This window comes from Bos taurus, chromosome 11, assembly GCF_002263795.3.
Source record: "Bos taurus isolate L1 Dominette 01449 registration number 42190680 breed Hereford chromosome 11, ARS-UCD2.0, whole genome shotgun sequence".
Classification (NCBI taxonomy): Eukaryota; Metazoa; Chordata; class Mammalia; order Artiodactyla; family Bovidae; genus Bos; species Bos taurus.
In genome coordinates this window covers 38,524,501-38,549,335 of record NC_037338.1, presented here as the reverse complement: position 1 = coordinate 38,549,335, position 24,835 = coordinate 38,524,501, and the positions used below count along the sequence as shown (strand labels likewise).

General features: G+C 37.3%; 2 protein-coding genes across 10 annotated transcripts in view; one reads left to right on the top strand and one right to left on the bottom strand.

Moving 5' to 3' along the window:
• LOC107132925 (uncharacterized) overlaps positions 1-24,835 on the bottom strand; it is a 471,858-nt gene that overhangs the window by 218,907 nt on the left and 228,116 nt on the right. The gene's annotated exons all lie outside the window — the stretch shown is intronic.
• Positions 1-24,835, top strand: part of EFEMP1 (EGF containing fibulin extracellular matrix protein 1) — a 69,484-nt gene that overhangs the window by 5,067 nt on the left and 39,582 nt on the right. For all 5 annotated transcript variants that reach the window (XM_005212602.5, XM_024998511.2, XM_010809931.4 and 2 more), the window contains 2 exon segments: positions 493-541; positions 705-1,106. In XM_005212602.5, coding sequence (XP_005212659.1) covers positions 493-541; positions 705-1,106 — 451 coding nt within the window.

Below are 24,835 nucleotides of genomic sequence, written 5' to 3'. Positions count from 1 at the left end.
GAAGACAGATCAGGACTTAACTGAATAGGAATGATAAGGAAAGTCAGGTGCTGGACTGTTCTAAGAGGATTTAGAGAGAGGGGGAATAGTCAAGGGCTGAATAAAAGAACTCAGTTGGATTTTTTTTTTTTTTTTGGTAAAATTTATAATGTGGAAGAAGGGTCAAGTAAAGCAAAAAAAAAAAAAAAAAGAGAGAGAGAGATTACAGAATATTAGTATCAAGACAGAAAGGAATTCCAAGATGGTTATGGGCAACTGGATCCAATGGAAATGCAACAAAAGACCTGAGACAGGTGGTGATTGAGAAGGGATCCCTGAAGCAGTCTAGTGCCCAGATGTATCTTTTTTAAAAAGCTACAGAATGTTAAACTACTCATCTCATCATCTATGTGGGACTCTAGTACCAAGACTATTGCCATAAATATGAAGCTTTTAGAGTGACTTCTTTGAGAGTGGATACTCAATTAATTGTCTCCTGGCTCCTCTTCACAGCAATGCACAGATGGATATGAGTGGGATCCTGTAAGACAGCAGTGCAAAGGTGAGCCAGCTTCAAAGACTTCCCATCTGATCATAGCTCTCTGTCCCCATCTAGTATGTCCTTCATGCCCCACCTGTATTATACCCAAAAGGTGTAAGCATGTGTTTACATGTTCGGTTTCCCCTGTAAGAAGATTCCTGACTTATTTTATTACTCACCACAGATATTGATGAATGTGACATTGTCCCAGATGCTTGCAAAGGTGGAATGAAATGTGTCAACCACTATGGAGGATACCTCTGCCTTCCTAAAACAGCCCAGATTATTGTCAACAATGAGCAACCTCAGCAAGAAACACCAGCAGCCGAAGGTGCGGGTGCAGCTGCAAATGCAGCCGCGACCTCTAGTACAGGCACTGGGGGTGTAGCAGCCACTGGCGTCGCTGCCAGTGGAGTGGTGCCTGGGGGTGGTTTTGTCGCCAGTGCTGCTGCTGAAGTGCAGACTGGCCGAAATAACTTTGTCACCCGGCGGAACCCATCTGACCCTCAGCGCATTCCCATCAACCCTTCTCACCGGATCCAGTGTGCAACAGGCTATGAGCAGAGTGAGCATAACGTGTGCCAAGGTAAGCTTGACTTTCTATGCTAATGAGAAAGTTCTTGCCCAAGTGCACCTTGTGGTGAGAACGACAACAGCTCTCATTTATTGAGAGCTTCCCCCTCGCCATTCTTTGTGCTAAGGGCTTTGCCTGCGTTATCATATTCAATCATCACAAAAATCATAAAAGGTAGTTGCTGCCCGTGTCGTCATCATTTTACAAATGAGGAAACTCTGTCTCAGAGAGGTCACCAATGGTTCTCAACCTTAGCTGCACATATTTAGAGTCACTTGGGAGCCTTTAAAACTTCTCCATGTCCAAACCACACCCCAGCCCAATTAAATAACACTCTCTGGGGGTGGGTTCCAGGAATCAGTATTTTTTTTAAGCTCCCCAAGTGGTTCCAGTGTGCAGCCAAGTTTAAGATCCAGGGGTCACACAGGTGGTGAGTGCAGAGCCAGCCTTCAAACCCAGACAGATGGGGCTAGAGTCACAGCTGTCAAAAGGAACAGTCAAATTATTCATTTGGAATTTAAAATTGTGCTGTCAAGCTACTCCACAAATGCCCCCCTTTAAGGTCTCTTAATTGAACTTAACAGTGACTTGTTTTCCTCACTGAGGAATAAAGAAATGGGACTTCTGCTTCTCATTACCTTTGAAGGAGTCTTCCCCCACTCACACTTATATCTATTCTTAAGCTCTCATTTGAGCACATTTCACTTATATCACTTGCACCATGGCACCATCTGCCTGGGTTTTTCTGTTTATTCTCACAAAGAATACACATCCGGTAGACTCATGCTAGCAAACTGATAAGAATCTTGGGCTTTGAAGACGTGTAGCATATGAACTAACTGGACTATGCTAAGGGATTTTGTTCCTCTTTGACTACTTAGCAAACCCTTTTAGATCTGCCTGATGTGGCCATAGAAGCTTCAGACTACTTTTTCACTGCCAGGTGCTGGCTGGGTACACCCCATATACACCATAAGTGCCTTGTACACACTGGCCAATAGGAAGGGCCCAGGAGTTCTTACCTTCTACTTACATAAGTGAAGAAGAGAGCACCTTCCTCCCTCAACACAGAAGGGTTCAACTGGGGTCACCTAGCTGCTATATTAAGTGAAAGAAGCATCTTTTGGACTTCTAGGATGCTGCCCCTTATTCACGAGTGTTGAGTTTTATCTTCTGTATAAAAATATAGTAGATTTTAAATGGTTTATAGATGAAGTAAGGAAACCTATCAGGCTCTGACTTTTATTATTTTATATTTTGCATTCAAATTTTCAGTATCCCACATCAAGAGCTAAGCCATGCTGTGATGGTGTCACTTTTCAGAGTGCCTATCTTATTAGCATCTGTTTTGTGTTACTGTCATGAGTCAGAATTCCAATATTGATGATGAATGCTTCAGCATCTGCTTGATATTCAGATATTTAATTTAAGGATTATGTCAAAGAGATAACCTCATGAGGTTATTTATATATATATATAAATAAATATATATTTACAAATAAATATATATTTATATATGTATGGTGTGTGTATTTGACTGAATATTGGTTTAAAAATACCTTGAATTTATTTAAAATACCAACTTTTAATTGTATTATTTAAATATATAATTATATTGGAAGGTTTGGTGGTATTTTTCCTGAAACTGAAAAGGTTTGGTGAAAGTTTTAAAGTATTGACTTACATATTAAATTATTTTTTATACTTCGGACAGATGTTTGAATGGTACTTAGGAGGGAAAAAAAGCAGGTAAATTCATTTATCAGAAACTACAAACTAATTTATGATCCATCATTGACAGCTGTGGTTGAAAGCAAGAAGAATGCCTAGAATCGAATGAAGTTCTAGAATAAAACATATTCAGGATTTACAACATGCATTGGTTACAGTAAAAACTGTATAATAAAAAGTGAATAATAAAAATGAAATCCTATTTAATCTTTCTTAAACAAAGATTTAGACTACCTTACAAAGTAAGGTCTTTTCTTCTTTGGGAATTTCTTTTTCAATTATAAGCTAAAACTCTTAAATGCTTATGATAGATGCTAAATACATATTCATTGATTGTGTGCACATGAGGCATTTCCAACCCAAACTGTTTTGCATAATTCAACCAATTTCTACAATTTGAGATTGGGGGGGTCTGTATCATTAAAAGCAGGGATAAAAGTTTTTTTGGATGACTTAAGGCTTAAGTTGGATTTCTTCCCATCACACACTTTTGCAAAGTGCCCATAAATGTGGATTTACTTAATTGTTGATAAAAGGGGGTTATTTCATATGATAACAACAGGATAATCTGTCTAGGGAATCTAACATAAGTCGAGTCACACTTGTGCCCGTTTATTATTGAGCTGATCAAACATGCAGTCCAGCTTCTTCTAATTGCCTACAGATGTATGACATTCTCATTCCAGGCCAGCAGCACAAAATAATGTTTTATAACCAATGTGAAAGTGTAGGGACTTCTGCTTAAAACAATAATGTGCTCCAAGGACCTGACAATATTACTGACATCATTGTAGAGTTTGAGGAACTTTCTGTTTTAATAAAGATCTCCATTCTCCTTTTAAATGTTGCGTACTTATGACCAGTAATCCAAACACATTTACCATGATTGCTGGATCAGAATAAATGAATGCCTTAGATGAGTCATATTTTTGCCATAAAATTATTTCTTTTTTCCACATATATTTTTCAACAGGTACAGTTTATCATCATATAACTTAAAGCTGAGGACATTTTTAATGTAATGACTGAAATCTGAACTGTATTTCAGTGTTAGTCAATTTTGCCTTTGCATGCACTATTATCAATCACAGTTGGCACTTAATAAGTTAAATACCACTAGATATTTTAAAATATTTTCTATTTTAGGGACTTCCCTGGTGGTCCAGTTAAGACTCTGCACTTCCAATGCAGAGGGACAAGAGTTCAATCCCTGGTCAAGGAACTAAGATATCTCATGCCACGTGTAGTGTGGCCAAAAATAAAAAAGTAAATAAATAAATGTATTCTATTTTGTAAATATATTTTTAACCAGCTTTCCATGTTTTAACATTTTTAGTCAAAACATGATTATTTAACCTTTATTCATCTATTTGTCCAGGTTTTTTTCAATTTTATGCAAAACCAAAGGGTTTAAAACATAACATCCAAATATCAATTCACAGTAAGCATTTTTTTCCAGGTAATTTTTACCAAATGAGCATGATACTGGGGAAGTCATTCACACTGAGAATTTCAAATGACAGGTTGCATCTTTCAGTTCAGTTCAGTCGCTCAGTGGTGTCCGACTCTTTGCAACCCCACGAATCGCAGCACGCCAGGCCTCCCTGTCCATCACCAACTCCCGGAGTTCACTCAAACTCATGTCCATCGAGTCAGTGTTTTCATCCAGCCATCTCATCCTCTGTCATCCCCTTCTCCTCCTGCCCCCAATCCCTCCCAGCATCAGGGTCTTTTCCAATGAGTCAACTCTTCACATGGAGTGGCCAAAGTACTGGAGTTTCAGCTTTAGCATCAGTCCTTCCAATGAACACCCAGGATTCTTTAGGAATCCTTTAGGATAGACTGGTTGGACCTCCTTGCAGTCCAAGGGGCTCTCAAGAGTCTTCTCCAACACCACAGTTCAAAAGCATCAATTCTTTGGTGCTCAGCTTTCTTCACAGTCCAACTCTGACATCCATACATGACCACTGGAAAAACCGTAGCCTTGACTAGACGGACCTTTGTTGGCAAAGTAATGTCTCTGCTTTTTAATATGAAATCTAGGTTGGTCATAACTTTCCTTCCAAGGAGTAAGCATCTTTTAATTTCATGGCTGCAGTCACCATCTGCAGTGATTTTGGAGCCCCAAAAAATAAAGTCTGACACTGTCTCCACTGTTTCCCCATCTATTTCCCATGAAGTGATGGGACCAGATGCCATGATCTTAGTTTTCTGAATGTTGGCAGCTATCAAATTTCATGAAGATCATTTCAGTGTCAGATACCTGGAGTCATGTAAAAATTAAGCTTTAGAAATTAATTATTTTTCCATGAAATATCATCCACCTCCAAGACAACAGATATTCATCTGTTCCAAAAGGAAGTTGGATCTTTAGTGCATAGTCACTATGTAATCTTCAAAGGATATGGAGTTAGAAAACACTAGTTCAAGTTGAGAAAGAATTTTTTTTACCATATATAATGTTCTAAGAGCCCCATTCTTGTAGGGGAAAAAATAAGAGAAATATGAAAACCAATTGCCCAATTGAAAGGAATTTGTCCACTTAATTAAACTTTCAAAAATTAAATGTAGAATATTTTGAATGGCTGGTAATTAAATCATTACTAAACCCAGCCAGGGTTTGCAAGTATCATTACTTACTTGCTAAAGAAACCATGCCATTAGAAAATGAACTTGATACAAATGTCTAATAAAGCTGATTGTGGAGTCAAATCCAGAGTGCAATTCCTGGCTTGTATTATATAAGGTATAACTGAAAGATGTGAAAACATATCCTGGGGTTTCCAACCATCTCTGTCCACCCAAGACTGTCCTGAAAACTAAATGTCCCACTTCCCTGGAAATGCCTCAGTCCTGGAGAAATGGCATTGTTGAGCACCTCAGAAAACCCCCAATAACCAAATGTTCTGCACACCACAGCCAACAGTGGGAAAGTTTCAGTGTGAAAGCCACTTTTTCAGGTTAAGGCATTGTTTGTCCAGTAAGTAAGTTTGTCCAGTTTTTTCAATTTGTTTTAAACTTTGAAAAACTATATTTCATTGATCTTTATGTACCTGGACAGAGCCTTTCTTTGCAGTTGTCAGGATTCTGCCCGTTTGTCAATTTCCACATTGTTCTAGATTGCATGTGTAGGATACCTAGACATTAGCACGTACATACTTGGATACATGTCATAATCTTTCCTCATTTCCACTGGGAAAAATTTTACCACTCAGCTGAATTAAAAACCATACTTCAACTACAAACTTTTGTTTGCCAAATTTCTTTTTTCAGTTTTAGCTGTATTTTCAATGATTTTATTTGATTTCTGTTATTATTACCTATGATGCAGGAGCAACTAAAAAGCTAAAAAGAGAAATATACTGCCTTTTGTAAAGCCTAAAGGAATTAAGAAATTATATTTAGGGTTAAAAAGCTCCACACTCTTGGAGACCATATATTATCCTCTGCACATTTCTTTATAAACATAACTAAAGTAGTATTTTGAAAAGGAAAAAAGTTATTATCTATACAACTACTTTAAGAAAGAGAAATCTGAACACATAGAGAGTCTCAGATGTTAGGGACATCTCTTGTTGGCTTCTTTCATTTGAAACTTAAATGATATCATATCCAAAAAAGGATTTATAAATTACAGTGTAATCAAGTAGCTTAGCATACTTGGCATTGTCATTACCAAGCAACTTTCAAATACTAGCCTTTCGTTGATCCTCACTACTGTCATTAGGGTCTCTGGTTGCTCCAGTTAGTTTTGTGAAGAAGTGCCTAATTTTTGTTATATATAATTATACAACCCAGCAAAGAGCTTTGATCCAGAAAATAGATATTTTGCAAAAAGAAGACTATAATTGAGTAAATTATTATATTAACAGAAAAGAAATATTTTAAGCAGAATGTAAAATAGGTATTTCACCTACTAATAGTTTATTGTGTTTAGTTGTTAATTATCTTTGAGTATCTTAAAATTCTCTAAGGCCATGTAAATAGGAGTTGAGTTTATAGGGAAAACTTAATTACTTTTTAAATAATCTGATGCCATATAATTGCATTGATTTCCTCCTGAAAAATCTAGCATTGTTTCATTATTTACATCTCCAAACACTATAGTCATCAAATTTCAGTTAATTTAAGACCCATTTTAATACACATTTGTAAATAATATGTACATCTTTGTGATTCATGCATAGTCAGAAAATTCCTTCATAAAAATTGAATGATAGTTACTTAAGGTAGAAGGATGGAAGATAGCGATATGATCACACTTCTGCCACAAAAGACCAAGTTATATAACTATTTAACTCAATGATTTTCTAAATGTGATTTCCAGACCAGAAACATTAGCATCATCCAGTAACTTATTAGAAATGCAAAATCATGGGCCCCATCAGAACTATTGAATTGGAAACTCTAAGGATGGGGCTCAGCAATCTGTGTCTTAACAATCCTATGATTTTGATCCCTACTCAAGTATGAGAACCAATGTCCTAACATAATTTTAACCTCAGGAAGTTGCATTCAGTTGTAAAAATCAAAGGGTGGAGTCAGAATACTTTATGTGGGATATGGGAAGTAATGAAGAGAAAACATCAAAAATACTTTCTGCTTATGGGACAGAATAATATGTCTACTTCTCATCACCAGTGCCCTCATCCCCAAATATGATTGGCCATGAGTCCTGGTTAGGACTGTATTCCTGAACCAAGAGCATATATGTGCAATCTAGAGGAAAGGGGGACATCTTAACAAGAATACCAGAGGTTTTTCACCTCTCCATGAAGCCTGCAAGTGTGAAATATTATGCTGCTGTCCTGTGCTCAGTCCCTCAGTCATGTCCGACTCTTTGTGACCCCAACGACTGTAGCCCACCAGGCTCCTCTGTCCATGGAATTCTCCAGGCAAGAGTACTGGAGTGGGTTGCCATGTCCTACTCCAGGGGATCTTCCCAACCTGGGATCAAATCCACATCTCTTGCGTCTACTTCATTGGCAGGTGGATTGTTTACCACTGCATCTGGGAAGCCCTGTGAAATACTATAAATGCCCTTAAATTGTCAGTAGGTGAAACTCACAATTATGTTTTGGCTGTGATAATGATTGGTGCTAAGTGATACCTGTACCTTTTTTTTTTTTTTTTGCCCATTTATTCTTTTTTTTTTTTAATTTTTAAACTTTACATAATTGTATTAGTTTTGCCAAATATCAAAATGAATCCGCCACAGGTATACATGTGTTCCCCATCCTGAACCCTCCTCCCTCCTCCCTCCCCATACCATCCCTCTGGGTCGTCCCAGTGCAAGGCATCCCCCTTACACTCAAGGCACAGACATTGTGTGGAGGTTCAGTTCATGTAGAGTTGCAAAAGAGGAAAATGTTGATTCTGATTTTGGCCTTAACAGTGTGCTTTTTTTACCAAACTGATAGGAGATCCTTTCTATACCAGATACATAGCTGACATCCCTTTTAGATTCTGTGAATATCATCAAATATTAGAATACTATTCGTTTGAGTATCTTCTGTTCAATTAAAACTTTATAAAAGATTTGCTTCCCATCAAAGACAAGATTCTTAAAACTAATTAACATTTAATCTGCAGAATGAATTTTCCTCATCCCATAGAAGCAAAAAGAAGCAGATTAGAGTAGAAATGCAAGTCTGGGTAACTTCAGGAATGTGCACTGGATATTCATTATCTCTTTCTCCAGAAGGAAATTTCAAACCAGAGTCTCTGAAATCAACAAATTGCCCCATTGGTAAAGATTGCCTTTGCACTTGTTGAATTATTGGCACAATTCTGTTCTTTGAAACCAAAGAGTAAACAAAATTTGTCCCAAATGTGTTTGATTTTGCACGAATGTACAAATAAGTAATCGGTGCCACATCTGAAATTCATTAGCATGCTTCTTTTTCCAGGAGGTAACTGCAAATTGCACACTCAAAAATAAAACTGATCAAGAAAACTGCATTCAAATATTTGTAGAAGAAAACAGCTCTCATTGTAAGCATTTAGCCACAATTGCAGACTTGTAGCTTGAACCTAAATGATTTGTAAACATTTAATAAAGATGAAGTGAAGGAATGACATGAAAGGAAGGCTGAGTGCCAGGATACTGGCAGCAGCATGGATAGCTTATTGCTGTCAATTTTGTATAACCACAGATTAAAAGGAGGGACAGAGTGTGAATTAATGTTATATAAATGTATACTAAATAGAGACTTAAAAACTTAAGATATTTGGCTAACTCAATCCTAAAACTTGAACTACCTTTAAAATAATTGTATGTTTATACTAATCAAGGGTAACCAAGCAATATCACGAGTGAAATTGATCAAACAGAATGCAAAACCATTCAGTTAGTGTTCAGTAATTCCATCAAATTTTAAGAATCACTTTTTGTTGTTAAGGCACTTTGGTAGGATCAAAGTAGGAGTGGACATTGTCCTTTGGGAATTCGCCATCATCAACCCATGAATTATCAAATAACAATAAAAGAAACAAAATACAACTCTGGAAAATAACTCATGGGACATCACGAGAAATACATAATAAATTGCCGGAAGTAGTAGCAAAATCAATATGTGATACAGGTATCCTTAAAATTTACTAAAATCCACATTTGGACAAAAAAAAGAACATTCCCAGATATATGGTGAAGAACAAAAGTCTGGTTCCTTCCTGGAATGGAATATTTAGAAGAGAATAATGAGGGGAAGTTGAGAGTTCTGAAGAGGAAATTAAGATCCAAACAGCGAGGGAAGTAAGCATCATGTAGACAAGCCAGAACAAGGGAAAAACAGCTTTGTGTCAATGTTCCTCCTACTCAAGAGTGGTTTCCCAGGAGACTCCCCCAGAAGCAGGGTGCTGCCGATAGGAATGCTAACAAGGTTAGGGGCAGGGGTATGTGGAGGAATACAAAATTAGACAATACCCATGATGCTGAAGCACTGCAGAGCAAACATTTATGACTGTTCCATCCTCAGTAACTCTTCCCAACAAAATACTAATGTTGTCCTCTAGCTCTGTCTCAGTATCTTCCTAAATTATGTCCTATTTTACTTACTATTGAAATGGCACTAAGCAAATGTTTTGTGTTTGTGTATGTGTGTGTGTTGTTTGAATAAATGAATGGTTTTTAATCTTTAGAGAATTCATGCTTAAAGTTTACTTGAATTATAAAACCATCCTTGAAAATGAGCTATTATGTATACCATATATGTATAAATTATATTTCCCAACTCTGTATGTATCAAACTTTTTATTAACAATGGAGGTCTTAGACATCTAGTACCTATCTTAAGCTTAAGACATTTGAAAGAAGAAACTATGAAATTTATTCTTTATATTATGGATTGTTAGGTTTTTAAAAAACATTGGCAAATAAATAAGTTGCTATTATTCCTAAAGCCAGACTAATAATAAGAAACACTATAATTCTTTTAACTTTCTGACAAGCCATTTAACCAGTGATTGCATCTCTGTATCAGATATATCCTTCATCAGAAATAAAATGGTGAATAATGAAAATACAGTTGGCTCAGGGAAATGTTAATATTTATGATATTTGAAGTGAAACAATCACAAGGCTGAAAAAATGTTTATGTAAGCTCTCCAATATTATGGAGGAAATCAGGGCACTGGGTAAAACTCTGTTAAAATAAGAGCAAAAAAGGAAGAAGGGATCAGAGCAATCTATCTTGGTCCTGTCCCTTGACTGCAAGCCACAAACTATGTGTAGTTTTTTTGTTGTTGTTTTTTGGTTATGTAATTTTTTTAAAAATTGAAATATAATTGACTTACAATATTGTGTTAATTTTAAGAGTACAGAAAACTGATTGAGTTATATTTTTCAGATTTCCATTATGAGTTATTAGAAGATATTGAATATAGTTCCCTATGCATGTATGTCCAGTCGTTCAGTCATGTCCAACTCTTTGCGACCCCAAGAATAGCCCGCCAGTCTCCTCTGCCTATGGAACTTTCCAGGCAAGAATACTGGAGTGGCTTGCCATTTCCTTCTCCAGGAGATCTTCCTGACCCAAGAACTGAACCTGTGTCTCTTGTGTCTTCTGCATTGACAGTCGGATTCTTTACCACTGAGCCACCTGGGAAGCACATAGTTCCCTGTGCTATACAGTAAACCCTTGTTGCTTATCTATTTTATGTATAGTAGTTTGTATATGTTAATACCATACTCCTAATTTATCCCTTCTCTGCCTCCATTTCTCCTTAGGTAACCGTATGTTTGTTTTCTATGTCTGTGAATCTTTTTCTGTTTTGTATATAGATTCATTTGTATTATTTTTTAGATTCCACATATAAGTGATACCATAAAACATTTGTGTGTTACTGCTTCACTTAGTATGATAATCTCTAGGTCCATCTGTTGCTGCAAATGATATATTTTATTCTTTTTTATGACATATTCCATTGTATATATATGTGTGTGTGTGTGTGTGTGTGTTGTTGTTGTGTTTAGTTGCTAAGTTGTGTCCAACTCTTAGTGATCTCATGGACGTCAGCATACCTGGCTCCTCTGTCCTTCATTATCACCTGGAGTTTGCTCAAACTTATGTCCATTGAGTTGGTGATGCTATCTAACCATCTCATCCTCTTCCACCCGCTTCTCTTGTTGCCTTCAATCTTTCCCAGCATTGGGATTATTTCCAAAGAGTCAGATCTTTGTATCAGGTACCCAAAGTATTGGAGCTTCAGCTTCAGCAGCAGTCCTTCTAATTAATATTCAGGACTGATTTCCTTTAGGATTGACTGGTTTGATATCCTTGCTGTCCAAGGGACTCTCAAGAATCTTCTCCAGCATCACAGTTCAAAAGCATCAATTCTTTGGCACTCAGCCTTCTTTATGGTCCAACTCTCACATCTCTACCTGACTACTAGGAAAACCATAGCTTTGACTATACAGACATTTGTTAGCAAAGTGATGTCTCTGCTTTTTAATACGCTATCTAGGTTTGTCATAGCTTTTCTTCTAAGGACCAAGCATCTTTTAATTTCATGGCTGCAGCCACTGTCTGCAGTGGTTTGGGAGCCCAAGAAAATAAAATCTGTTACTGCTTCCGCTTTTTCCTCTTCTATTTGCCATGAAGTGATGGGACCAGATGCCATGATCTTAGTTTTTTGAATGTCAACTTTCAAGCCAGCTTTTTCACTCTTCTCTTTCACCCTCATCAAGAGGCTTTTTAGTTCCTCTTCACTTTCTTCCATTAGAATGGTATTATCTGCATATCTGAGGTTGTTGATATTTCCTCTGGCAATCTTAAGTCCAGCTTGTGATTCATCCAGCCCAGCATTTGCATAATGTACTCTGCATAGAAGTTAAATAAGCAGGGTGACAATATACAGCCTTGACGTACTCCTTTCCCAATTTGGAACCAGTCTATTGTTCCATGTCTGATTCTAACTTTTGCTTCTTGACCTGTATACAAGTTTCTCAGGAGACAGGTACGGTGGTCTCATATTCTCATTTCTTTAAGAATTTTCCATAGTTTGTTGTGACTCCGTAGTTTATTCTGATTTCCATTGTGTAGTCAATGAAGCAGAAGTAGATGTTTTTCTGGAATTCCCTTGCTTTCTCTCTGATCCAGTGAATGTTGGCAATTTGATCTCTAGTTCCTCTGCCTTTTCTAAACCCGACTTGTACATCTGGAAGTTCTTGGTTCACATACTCTTAAAGCCTAGCTTGAAGAATTTTGAGCATAATCTTACTAGCATGTGAAATGAGCACAACTGTATGGTAGTTTGAACTTTCTTTGGCATACTATATCTTTTTAAACCAATTGTCTGTTGATGTGCCCTTCGACTGTTTCCATATACTGGCTATCGTAAATTGTGCTGCCATAAACATTGGAGTGCATATATCTTTTCATATTAGTTTTCTTCTTTTCTGGATATATGCCCAGGAGTGGGATTGCTGGATCATGTGGTAGCTCTACTGTTAGTTTTTTAAAGGAACTTCCATGTTGTTTTCCACAGTGACTGTACCAGTTTACATTCCCACCAATAGTGTAAGAGAGTTCACTTTTCTTCACACTCTCTCCAGCATTTTACGATCTGTAAACTTTTTGATGATAGCCATTCTGACTGATATAAAGTGATAACTCATTGTGATTTTGATTTGCATTACACTCGCATCTGGTCCCATCACTTCATGGGAAATAGATGGGGAAACAGTGGAGACAGTGTCAGACTTTATTTTGGGGGGACTCCAAAATCACTGAAGATGGTGATTGCAGCCATGAAATTAAAAGACACTTATTCCTTGGAAGGAAAGTTATGACCAACCTAGATTTCATATTAAAAAGCAGAGACATTACTTTGCCAACAAAGGTCCGTCTAGTCAAGGCTACGGTTTTTCCAGTGGTCATGTATGGATGTCAGAGTCGGACTGTGAAGAAAGCTGAGCACCAAAGAATTGATGCTTTTGAACTGTGGTGTTGGAGAAGACTCTTGAGAGCCCCTTGGACTGCAAGGAGGTCCAACCAGTCCATCCTAAAGGAGATCAGTCCTGGGTGTTCATTGGAAGGACTGATGCTAAAGCTGAAACTCCAGTACTTTGGCCACTCCATGTGAAGAGTTGACTCATTGGAAAAGACCCTGATGCTGGGAGGGATTGGGGGCAGGAGGAGAAGGGGATGACAGAGGATGAGATGGCTGGATGGCATCACTGACTCAATGGACATGAGTTTGGGTGAACTCTTGGAGTTGGTGATAGACAGGGAGGCCTGGCGTGCTGCAATTCATGGGATCACAAACAGTTGGACATGACTGAGCGACTGAACTGAACTGAACTGAATAATTAGTGATGTTGAGCATTTTTTCATGTGCTTATTGGCCATCTGTATGTCTTCCTTGGGGAATTGTTTGTTTAGGTCTTCTGCCCATTTTTTGATTTTTTTTTTTTTAATATTGAGCTATATGAGCTGTTTGTATATTTTGGATACTAACCCCTTGTCTGTTGCATCATTTGCAAAAATTTTCTCCCATTTTGTAGGTTATCTTTTCATTTGATAATGGTTTCCTTTGCTGTGCAAAAGGTTTTAAGTTTGCTTGGCCCTGTTTGTTTATTTTTTATTTTGTTTCTATTGCTTTGGGAGCATGATCTAAGAAAATATTGCTGCAATTTATGTCAGAGAATATTTTGACTATGTTCTAAGAGTTTTATGGTGTCATGTCTTGTGTTTAGGTCTTTAAACCATTTTGAATTTATTTTTGTATATAGTGTGAGAGAGTGTTCTAGTTTCATTGATTTACATGTAGCTGTACAGCTTTCCCAACACTACTTGTTGAAGAGGCTGTCTTTTTCTCCATTGTATATTCTTGCCTCCTTTGTCATAGATTAATTGACTGTAATTGTGTGGGTTATTTCTGGGCTCTCTATTCTGTTCCATTGATCAATATGTCTGTTTTTGTACCAATACCATGCTATTTGATTACTATAACTTTGCAGTATCACCTGAAGTGTGGAAGGGTTATGCCTCCAGCTTTGTTATTTTTCCCCAGAATTGCTTTGGCAAGTATTTTTATGTGATTTTAAATAGGATTTTTTTTTTTTTTTACTTTCTCTTTCTGGTATTTCATTGTTAGTATAAAGAAATGCAGCAGATTTATGTATATTAATCTTTTATCCTGCCTGTCTTGCTGAATTCATTTATTTAGTTCTAAAAGTGTTTGGTGGAGTCTTTAAGGTTCTCTGTATAGAGTATCAAGTTATCTGCAAATAGTTTTACCTTTTCCATTCCAATTTAGATACCTTTTATTTATTTTTCTTGTCTGATTGCTGTGGCTAGGAATGAAACCATTCTTTTAAAATCTATCCTGTTAAAATGCTAAAGGGTAGAATCCAGGAAAGTTACTTAGTTGTTTGTAGGTGACTTAAAGAAGCACAGTTATGATCTGGTCCCAAGGTAGGAAGAACTGAATTTCTAGAGAAGTGAGAAAGAAATCCATAGATCTGAGAGTCCCAGGAAGAAAGAATGCAGAATACTGAGGGGACCCTGGGAGCTAATAGCTACCTTGTACTTAACTGTACATGAATTAGGAGTGTGAAGGAGACAACAGAACTAGACACAACCATGAAAGCTGTGTGTTTTGCTTTATGTGTGCCCAGCTAAAGTGAGAATCATGATGGAAACCACAACTTCCTTTGTGCATATAAAACCTCAAAAAGCTCTAGGGACTGTAGTGAAACAAGTTTTGTACTCTAAACAGCTCTGTGTGTTGCAGAGAATCTAATCCTACTCCCTTGAGTGGACAGTGGAACACAATCTAAAATAAGGAAACAACTCAGGGGTTCTCACTCATTGTCCAACCTGGAGACCAGATCTGTCACAATGTGGATCAGGGAAGAATTTTTGTTTGGTGGTGATTAATTAGATCTCACTATTTTGCCATAAGGCCCTCCTCTTATACATACATTCACAAAATGTCATTAAATTGTTGCTGTCATATTCACAAAATGTCATTAAATTGTTACTGTTCACTAAAAAATTTAAGCATCTCAATATTTTTAATATACCAAAATTATGCACAGCAGTATAAGTTTGCTTTCCAGAGTCTGTTATTCAGTCCTTTGAATTTGTTTATTTGAAGAAGCTTCTTAAAGAATTTGTTCAAAATAAATCATTCTCCTAAAATATGTGAGCAGTTTATGTATCTGGCATCATTCAAAACCCACCAGTACACTTTTTTCCTAATCACTGTTTTTCGTCATTTGAGGCCTAAAGAGATAATGTTATGTAAGATGGTTTTCTCTGCTTATCCATCTCCTGCCCTGAGAAATTTGTGATATCAGAAGGTACCTCATCTAAAAAAGGAAAGGATATTCCAAAAGAAGTTGTTAAAAGACACCTTAGAGACCTGCCTAAACGGCCTAAATGCCCCCCCTTCCTTGCCTGGATTTGTTCCAGCTATTTACATTCACACATATACACATATATACACATACCTACTCAAGTTTAGCCCATACAGATTCATGTGCACAAACATGTAATATACCATTTTTTTTACAGGAAAGTAACGTGTATGAAAATTAAATTGATCAAAGCTGATAATGCTTCTAAAATGATTCTCTCATTATTCTTGTAAAATCAACTCTAGGAACTGCTTTGTAAATTCCTGTTTTTACCTATCACAAGACAACAGGTCACTTTGGACAATACTACATGATTCAAGCAATAAAAAACATGTTGGATGGAATATAGAAAGAGTCAACAAAATAGAAATAAAAATGTTAAGACATAACCTCTAAGATTGTGTTCTCTTACACTTCTGCAACATCCTGGCCGTGTCTTGACTAATCTGTCTTAGAGATTTACCTAGATTCTATCTTGACCTATCTTTGTGTTAGAAAATAAGAAAATGAGCAACTGAATTTTTAACAAAATAAACTTTTTAGATAGACCATTATAGAATGAATTAGAAAATAACGTATCTGGGACTATTATTGAATTGCCATACTCTTTTATTCTTCAGTTCAGTTCAGTCACTCAGTCATGTCCAACTCTTTGCAACCCCATGGACTGCAGCACACGAGGATTCCCTGTCCATCACCAACTCCCGGAGCCTGCTCAAACTCACATCCATCGAGTTGGTGATGCCATCCAACCATCTCACCCTCTGTCTTACCCTTCTCACCCTCTGTCTTACCCTTCTCCTCTTGCCTTCAACATTCCCCAGCATCAGGGTCTTTTCCAAGGGGTCAGTTCTTTGCATCAGGTGGCCAAAGTATTGGAGCTTCAGCTTCAGCATCAGTCCTTCCAATGAATATTCAGGACTGGTTTCCTTTAGGATGGACTGGTTGGATCTCCTTGTTGTCCAAGGGACTTTCAAGAATCTTCTCCAACACCACAGTTCAAAAGTATCAATTCTTTGGCACTCGGCTTTCATTATAGTCCACCTCTCACATCCATACATGACTACTGGAAAAACCATAGCTTTGATTAGACAGACTCTGGTGAATTATAGTCAGGATGTAGCCCAGAATAAAAGTTCACTCAACAGGCAAGGCAGAAAATTCCAGTCATTCTCAATTAATTAAACTTCCCAATAAAAGCTATGGGCCCTTTTTGTTCATGACCTGGCATATAAAAAGAAACCTAATCCAAGGAGGAAGGTAGCCAGAGAAAAAAGTTTTCCCACACAAGCTGGTAAAGATGCTGGGCTTTGTTCTAAACTTCAATTGCAAGACCTCTCTCCTTTAGTGATGGGGGTGTAGGGGTGCTAACGATAAAAAGAACCTAAATAAAAGAAGGAAATTTAATTGTGGTGCAATTTATACAGTAATGATAATTCTGAAAAGCCAGGAAAGATTATTTGGTGACTAGTTCATTTTGAAGTGAAGTGAAGTGAAAGTCGCTCCGTTGTGTCCGACTCTTTGCAACCCCATGGACTATACAGTCCATGGAATTCTGTAGGCCAGAACACTGGAGGAGGTAGCCTTTTTCTTCTGGGGATCTTCCCAACCCAGGGATCATACCCAAGTCTCCCATATTGCAGGCAGATTCTATACCAGTTGAGCCACAAGGAAAGCACAAGAATACTGGGATAGGTAGCCTATCCCTTCTCCAGCAGATCCTCCCAACCCAGGAATCCAACCAGGGTCTCCTGCATTGCAGGCCAATTCTTTACCAATGAGCTATCAGGGAAGCCCCTAGTTCATTTTTTAAAAATTTTAAATAGAAAAACCATTGTAAATTGGAGTTCAACTCTAAGTAAACTAAAAAAATATTCTCATTGATTTTTTAATTTAAGCAGAAAAATAGATTGTGTAAGCATGCCAGAACAAGTTTCCAATAAACCAAGCTATCACCAATGGTTAATACCCAAATAGAATATCACTCTTAGAAGAAGAGCTTGGGCTATTTAGTTGTCATTGAAAAACCCAGCCCCAAACAGTATTAGGATTCTAATAGGGTTTTAAAGGAATTATTGGAAAAGCTGACTATAATGTCAAAGTCAGAAATAGGCAGAATTATACATTTCCCAAAGCATTATTAATCCATAACAAAATTGTTATAACTGTTTTTCTTGGTGAAATACACTGTTTCTGGTCTCATATTAAAAGGAAAATATATAGGGATAGAGAATAGAGAAGACATCAGTAAGGAAAATTGAATGAGTTATTTGATTAAATATGAATGATGTTTTATATTTTCTCAAGAACTTAAAACATCAAGTAGAAGTCCTGAAAAGTGGGTAAAACCACCTACAAGCAACTGCCTATTCCTCAGTATAAATCTCACATTAGGAAAAGAAGAATCAGTGCAGAGTCAAGTCAGCCTTTGCAGTTGACTTGGAGACATTTTAAAATCAGTTTAATAGATGACACACTCTATGTTATGTCAACTCTATTACTCAGTGAAAAAGAAAACACCGCTTTCCCTTAAAGGAGAAGAGATACTTTCTCTTCTCTGTTACTGTTAGGTGAATCTCTTAACTACAAAGATCATAACTGGGTAACTACTGATGCTGAAAATTCATGACTTAAGTGTTGCTTGTGCATTGATCAATTTTAAATACAAAAGTCCCCACTTGTCTGCAAATACATTTCAAGACCTCCAGTGGATGCCTAAAACCATGGAAAGTACCGAACTCTATATATACTGTTTTTTCTTATATATACATACCTATTATAAAGTTTAATTTATAAATTAAGCACAGTGAGAGATAAGCAACAATAACTAATAATGATGTAAAATAATTATAACAATATACTGTAATAAAGGTTATGTGAGTGTGATCTCTCTCATTCTCAAAATATCTTTTTGTATAAATTTAATGCCTTTTTCATTTTAACTTAGCACTTATTGCACACTGACCATGGCTTTTCCAGTTTGAGTTTTAATAGTGAAACTAGCACAAATTTTTTTTTCCTTCCTCACAATTTCACATTTAGAAGATTCCTTCTTAATGTAGATCTTAGCAGCCTCAGGGACAAATTTTTTTTTTCTTTCCTTGTTAAGTCAAGAACTTCCACCTTTTCACTTAAAGGAAGCACTTTATAGTTTCTCTGCAGCACACCCTAATTGCCGGGATCACAATTCTTGAGCTTTGGGACCATTGTTATGTGAAATATGGTTGACTTGAACACAAGCACTGCAGTACCCAAAAGAGTGGATCTGAAAGCAAGATGTTACTAATCGGTTGCTGGGCAGGATATGCTAGATGAAGGGATGATTCATGTCCTGGACAGCATGGAGTGGGATAGCAAGGTATTTCATCATGCTATTTAGAATGGTGGGCAGTCTAAAACTTATGAATTATTTATGGAATTTTTCATGTAATATTTTTAGACCATAGTTGACCATGTGGGTAGCTGAAACTTCCAGAAAGTGAAACCAGAGATAAGAGGGGCAACTATATAAACCACAAATTAAGATGAAACAGTGATGCCAGTTATGAAAATTTCCCTGGGTCCTCTGCTGAGTGACTCAAGGTGACAGTAACACTCTCCCCCCACACCTACCTACCATCCCCACACACCACTCAGTATGAAAATTAGTCATCTAAGGAAAAAGCAAAACTGCAGTGAACACCTGTGAGGGTAGAGGCCAGTACAATATTCACACTTTTGTGGAGGAAAAAAGCAAAATAAACAGCTGAACCACATCCTTCTCTTCCAGGAACCTCCCATTACCTTGGGAGACGAGCAGCTGTAAGAGGAATGAGAGGCAGAAAAGGAGATGGTGAATGAAACTGAGAGAGAGAAAAAAATAGAGCAAGGTAGAAGAGTAGAGGACAATGAGCAAGTGGAAGACTATTCTCATCAAAAATGGGTTGTACTGAAGATTCTTATAAAATAGTATAACAAGGAGCACTTTTTACCTATGTATATAGTAGGTATAAATGTATCTTTTCCTCAAAAGACTGATGAAGGTAAAAAAGACAAGGTAACAACTAAGTAAATCAGTTTTGCTGTTTTTATGAAATTGGCTAAGGGAGTCTTTAAATTTGGGATTCAATTTTCTAATATGTTTCTGAGAAACTTCTATATGCTATGTGTGATAGGCCAGCAATTCTGGCCTAAAATTTTAATGTACATATGAATCCCTGGGATCCTATTAAAATAAAGGTTCTGATTTACTACGTGTGGGATGAGACCGAAGATTCACATTTCTAACAAGCTCCCAGATTTTGTTGATATAGACAGAGCCTATCTTCCAGTAGTTGGCAATTTGTGCTTCCCACCAAGAAACTGATATGTCTAGTGATTCTTCATTCTCTTTTTTCTGCAGTTATCAAAGTGGGTATACTTTGGATAAAATTAGATCTGCATGTGGTGGGGTTTTTTTCCCCCAAAAGATATTCTTCTTCCTTGATTAGATACTCAATGTCTCCAATATAAATTCCATTGTAACAGTTACAGCTATAATACATAGATATTTCCTTTGCTTACTAATTAACAGAATTTTCTCCTGTAGTGGAATGTTTTTATGCTTGAATGATCAGGAGGATACAGAAAGTAGTTTGGTAGGAAAAGAGTGGCAGAAATTCCATGAAACTTAGTAAGAGAAAGAGGTTCCCATCTGAATCTTCCCCAAGTGACTCTGATTGTATTAAACCAGTTAACCTCTCTGAAACTCAGCTTTCTCAGCTGTCAAAATTAAGAGTTGTCTCTTCCAGCTCTCATTCAAAATAATTTTAAAAGAATGAGAAAGAGAAAAAGAGAGGTAGAGAAAGTGTACTTTGTCTAGCTACAAGCCCTGGAAATGTGGTCACTATATGGTTCTTGAACTATTTCTATTGATAGGAACTCTTTGCCTTTCAGTTGGCATTTTTTTATAAGGAAAAGCATACTAGAGCAAGTTAAAATCTGCCCTGAGAAGAATGCAGGTGTATTCTGTGATTATAATAAAATTAATGACTCAGAAGCAAAAAACCAGACATTTCTAATGATTTGAAACTTTACTGACAAAACAGTTCACACCTAGTACTAGTTGTCTGCTAAAAGTCTGGACCAAATCACTGAAGCTTTAAAAGCTAGATCACTGCAGTCTTCCCCCCAGGCACTGACATGGGTAATTATTTTGGTTCATGCCACAGCCAAGGATTCCATTTCAATCCTAGCTTGTAAAGGAGTTGGGTTGGTTGGTGTGTGTGTCCAGGGTAAATATACTTTTTTGCATGTATTACTACTATCAGTTCAGTTCAGTTCAGTCACTCAGTCGTGTCCAACTCTTTGCGACTCCATGGACTGCAGCACACCAGGCCTCCCTGTCCATCACCAACTCCCTGAATTTATCCAAACTCATGTCTATTGAGTCGGTGATGCCATCCAACCATCTCATCCTCTGTCGTCCCCTTCTCCTCTCATCTTCAGTCTTTCCCAGCATCAGGGTCTTTTCCAAGGAGTCAATTCTTCGTATCAGGTAGCCAAAGTACTGGAGCTTCAGCTTCAGCATCAGTCCTTCCAATGAATATTCAGGACTAATTTCCTTTAGGATTGACTGGTTGGATCTCCTTGAAATCCAAGGGTCTCTCAAGAGTCTTCTCCAATACCACAGTTCAAAAGCATGAATTCTTCAATGCTCAGCCTTCTTTATGGTCCAACTCTCACATCAATTCAGGGCTACTGGAAAAACCATAGCTTTGACTAGATGGGCCTTTGTCAGCAAAGTAATGTCTCTGTTTTTTAATATGCTGTCTAGGTTGGTCATAGCTTTTCTTCCAAGGAGCAAGCATCCTTTAATTTCATGACTGTAGTCACCATCTGCAGTGAGTTTGGAGCCCAAGAGAATAAAGTCTGTCACTGTTTCCATTGTTTCCCATTCTGTTTGCCATGAAGTGATGGGACCAGATGCCATGATCTTAGTTTTTTGAATGTTAAGTTTTAAAGTCAACTTTTTCACTGTCCTCTTTCACTTTCATCAAAAGGCTCTTTAGTTCCTCTTCGCTTTCTGCCATAAGGGTGGTGTCGTGTTATCTGCATATCTGAGGTTATTGTGTTTCTCCTGGCAGTCTTGATTCCAGCTTGTGCTTCATCCAGTCCAGCATTTTGCATGATATATTCTGCATATAAGTTAAATAAGCAGGGTGACAATATACAGCCTTGATGTACTCCTTTCCCAATGTAAAACCTGTCAGTTGTTCAATGTCTGGTTCTAACTGTTGCTTCTTGACCTGCAGAGATATCTCAAGAGGCAGTATTACTGTATTACTATAGTAATATTAGTATATAGTATATACTATGTAGTATAATATGTACTATATGTATTTTATGTATTAAAATATGTTTATGTATTTTATGTATTTAAATAGTTTATGTATGACTATAAACTCATTTAAAATGTAAAGGTGCCAACATTAAATGTTACAGGTTCTTTATTATTTTCTTTTTCTCTTTCTTTTTCTTGATTTTGAATTAACATTTCCTGTCTTCACTGTGGGACATGAATACCTTTCAGCAAAGAACAATCTGTTAAAAGTCTACAGGTTTGTTCATTTCACATTTCAAGACTTTTTCAGCCTCAGACTCAAACTAGGCTTATGACCAAAGGTCTTTCCTGACTTTGTGCATTATTATCTGTTACACAGAAACCATAACGAAGTCTATGAGTTATCTCTTGCCACGTGACAAATTGACCTAAACATAGCAGCTTGAAACAACAAAAATTCATTATCTCACAGTTTCTCTAGGTCAGGAATCAAAGTATGGCTTAGCTGGGTCTTTAGGCTCTGGGTCTTTTACAACATGCAGTTGTCTCAAGGCCTGACTGGGAAGAATCCCCTTCCCAGCTCACTCAGCTAGAGTTTGTTGGTAGGATTCACTTCCTGCCTCCATTCCTCATGAGGTCTTCCTTCATCAACTCCTAGCCACATATACCTCTCCATAGAGCATCTCACAGCACAGCAGCCTTCTTCATCAGAGTAAGCAAGAGAAAAGGCAAGAGCTGTCAGCAAAAGAGAGAACACTAATAAGACTAAAGTCACAGCCTTTTGTAATTCAATCACTGAAGTGACAGTCCAGAACTTTCACTACATTTTGTTCATTAGAAACAAGCCACTAGATCAGCCCACAGTCAAGGGTGTGAATGCCAGGAGTCTAGGATCATTGAGAGCCATGTCAGAAGCCTACCATAACCTATAATTAAAATTCTCCCTGAAATGATTCCATCTAAACCTTTAGAGTTAAATCTAGAATTTTAAATGGTTTCAAAAGGCAAATTATGGGTCAAAAAGCAAAATGCACCCACCTTCCCAGCAGTTCAGAAGAGTGGATGACTCATTCAGATATGCATCCTGATGGGTGCGGTCCAAACAGGCGAAGTCCTGTTCAAAAGAAGAGCCTCATAGCTTCTAACAGCTCCTTTTGAATGAATGTACCCTTTTCTTCTTCATGGACATGGAACTTCTAGAATGCTATCAATTCTCTCCAAAACCACTCCTAAATAATTATGAATATATTCTCTGATTTTCAAGTGTTTTAGTTAAAATCCTGCTTTACTCCACTCTACAAATAAACAATATCCATGAAACAAGAACTTTATGAGCAAACACAAAAACTCCCTTTATTTTTGCAGATCAGCATGTATCCACATGCTTGTTATATAAAAGAAATTTAATAAACACAGTTCTTACTTCAACATGAACTTTTGTCCTAGACATCTGTGATATTTGTGTGTTTGTTAGAGGATCATGGAAAATGTTCTCCATCTCTCTAATAGAAATCGCTGTTCTGTTTTGGTCATATTTTTCTTCCTACAACCTATTCAAAAGCCTACTCCTAGAGTTTTCATTTTTGTGTTTAAATATGTTTACATATTTTCTTTTGCCTCAAATTTCTACTAGGAGACATGTGATGAATATAATCTAAGGTTACAATAAATAAGTTGTGTAAGACGTAAAAATTCAGCGGCAATAAAATCCAACATAAACTGTCTTAGGATTTAAGGAGCAGGTGTCTTGATAGGAGACAGAATAGTAGTTTGTTTTTCAACAAGAAGGCAATAATGAGGTGGAATAGCACTCTAAGGGAAAAGAAAAAGAGAAAGGGTATATGAGCAAAAATAGAAAATCACCATGATGGGAGATACTAAGAATTGAACAACTTATGAAATCAGATGGTGACATGTAGGAAAGGCCATCAGCCACATCCAATCTCCCTAAAAGAATATTCTGGTAGCCAGATTGTAACTAACCAGAGTGAAAGAACCAAGAAAAAGCTAATGCAGCTATTAAAAGGAGTAACCAAAATCCAGAGGAAAGGGGTTTTTTTTTTCCCCTAAAAGAAAATGGAAATGAACCAAATGTTCTTAAATTGCTTTTTAAAGTACATAATACAGCTCTGTATGGAGAGCAGCACATTTTCTGCTTGGTTCATTCTTCCCCAGAATTAGTTTCCAGGTTTTCTCAGGTGTTTCTGATGCCAATAATAAAAGGCTCTATGGACCTGTTGAGTGGGTAGTAGGATAATAGGTGCCTCAGCAGCCAGGTAGCAGCCAGCCTCTGGCCTTGGGCCTGGAGCATTCCCAGGAGGCTGGACTAGTTCAAGAAGCAGGCAGTGAGAGCTGGGGCAGCTCTCATGGGGCTCTCAGTCAGATCTGGTTCCCTTTACCATGAAATACAGGGCGGGGGTGGGGCAATGGGGGGAGCATTATGCTCATAATATCTCTTCATATTCAGCCATACATTTGCTACTACATTCCCTTGACATAAGTAGCCTCACTAAATTCCTCTTTCCTCATCACTAACTCTAAAATGACAGTGTAAGGATTATCCTTTCTGCCACTTAACCGTGAAACAGCTCCAGACCAGTTTGTTGCAGGCTCTTCTGAGCTTAACCACATAGCTCACAACTGAGTGGATAATCAATCATTCTATGACTAAATCCATCTGGAACAAATTTGAAGAAGTGGCCATGTAGGTTTCTTTTGAAAAAAATAAAAAAAATTAAACTGAAACCAGAGTTGATCTTTTCAAAGGTTCAGGAAAAAAATACATATATAACTTAGCAATGACTTTCCCTCCAGAACTTGTGCATGCTCTCTTAATAAGATTGG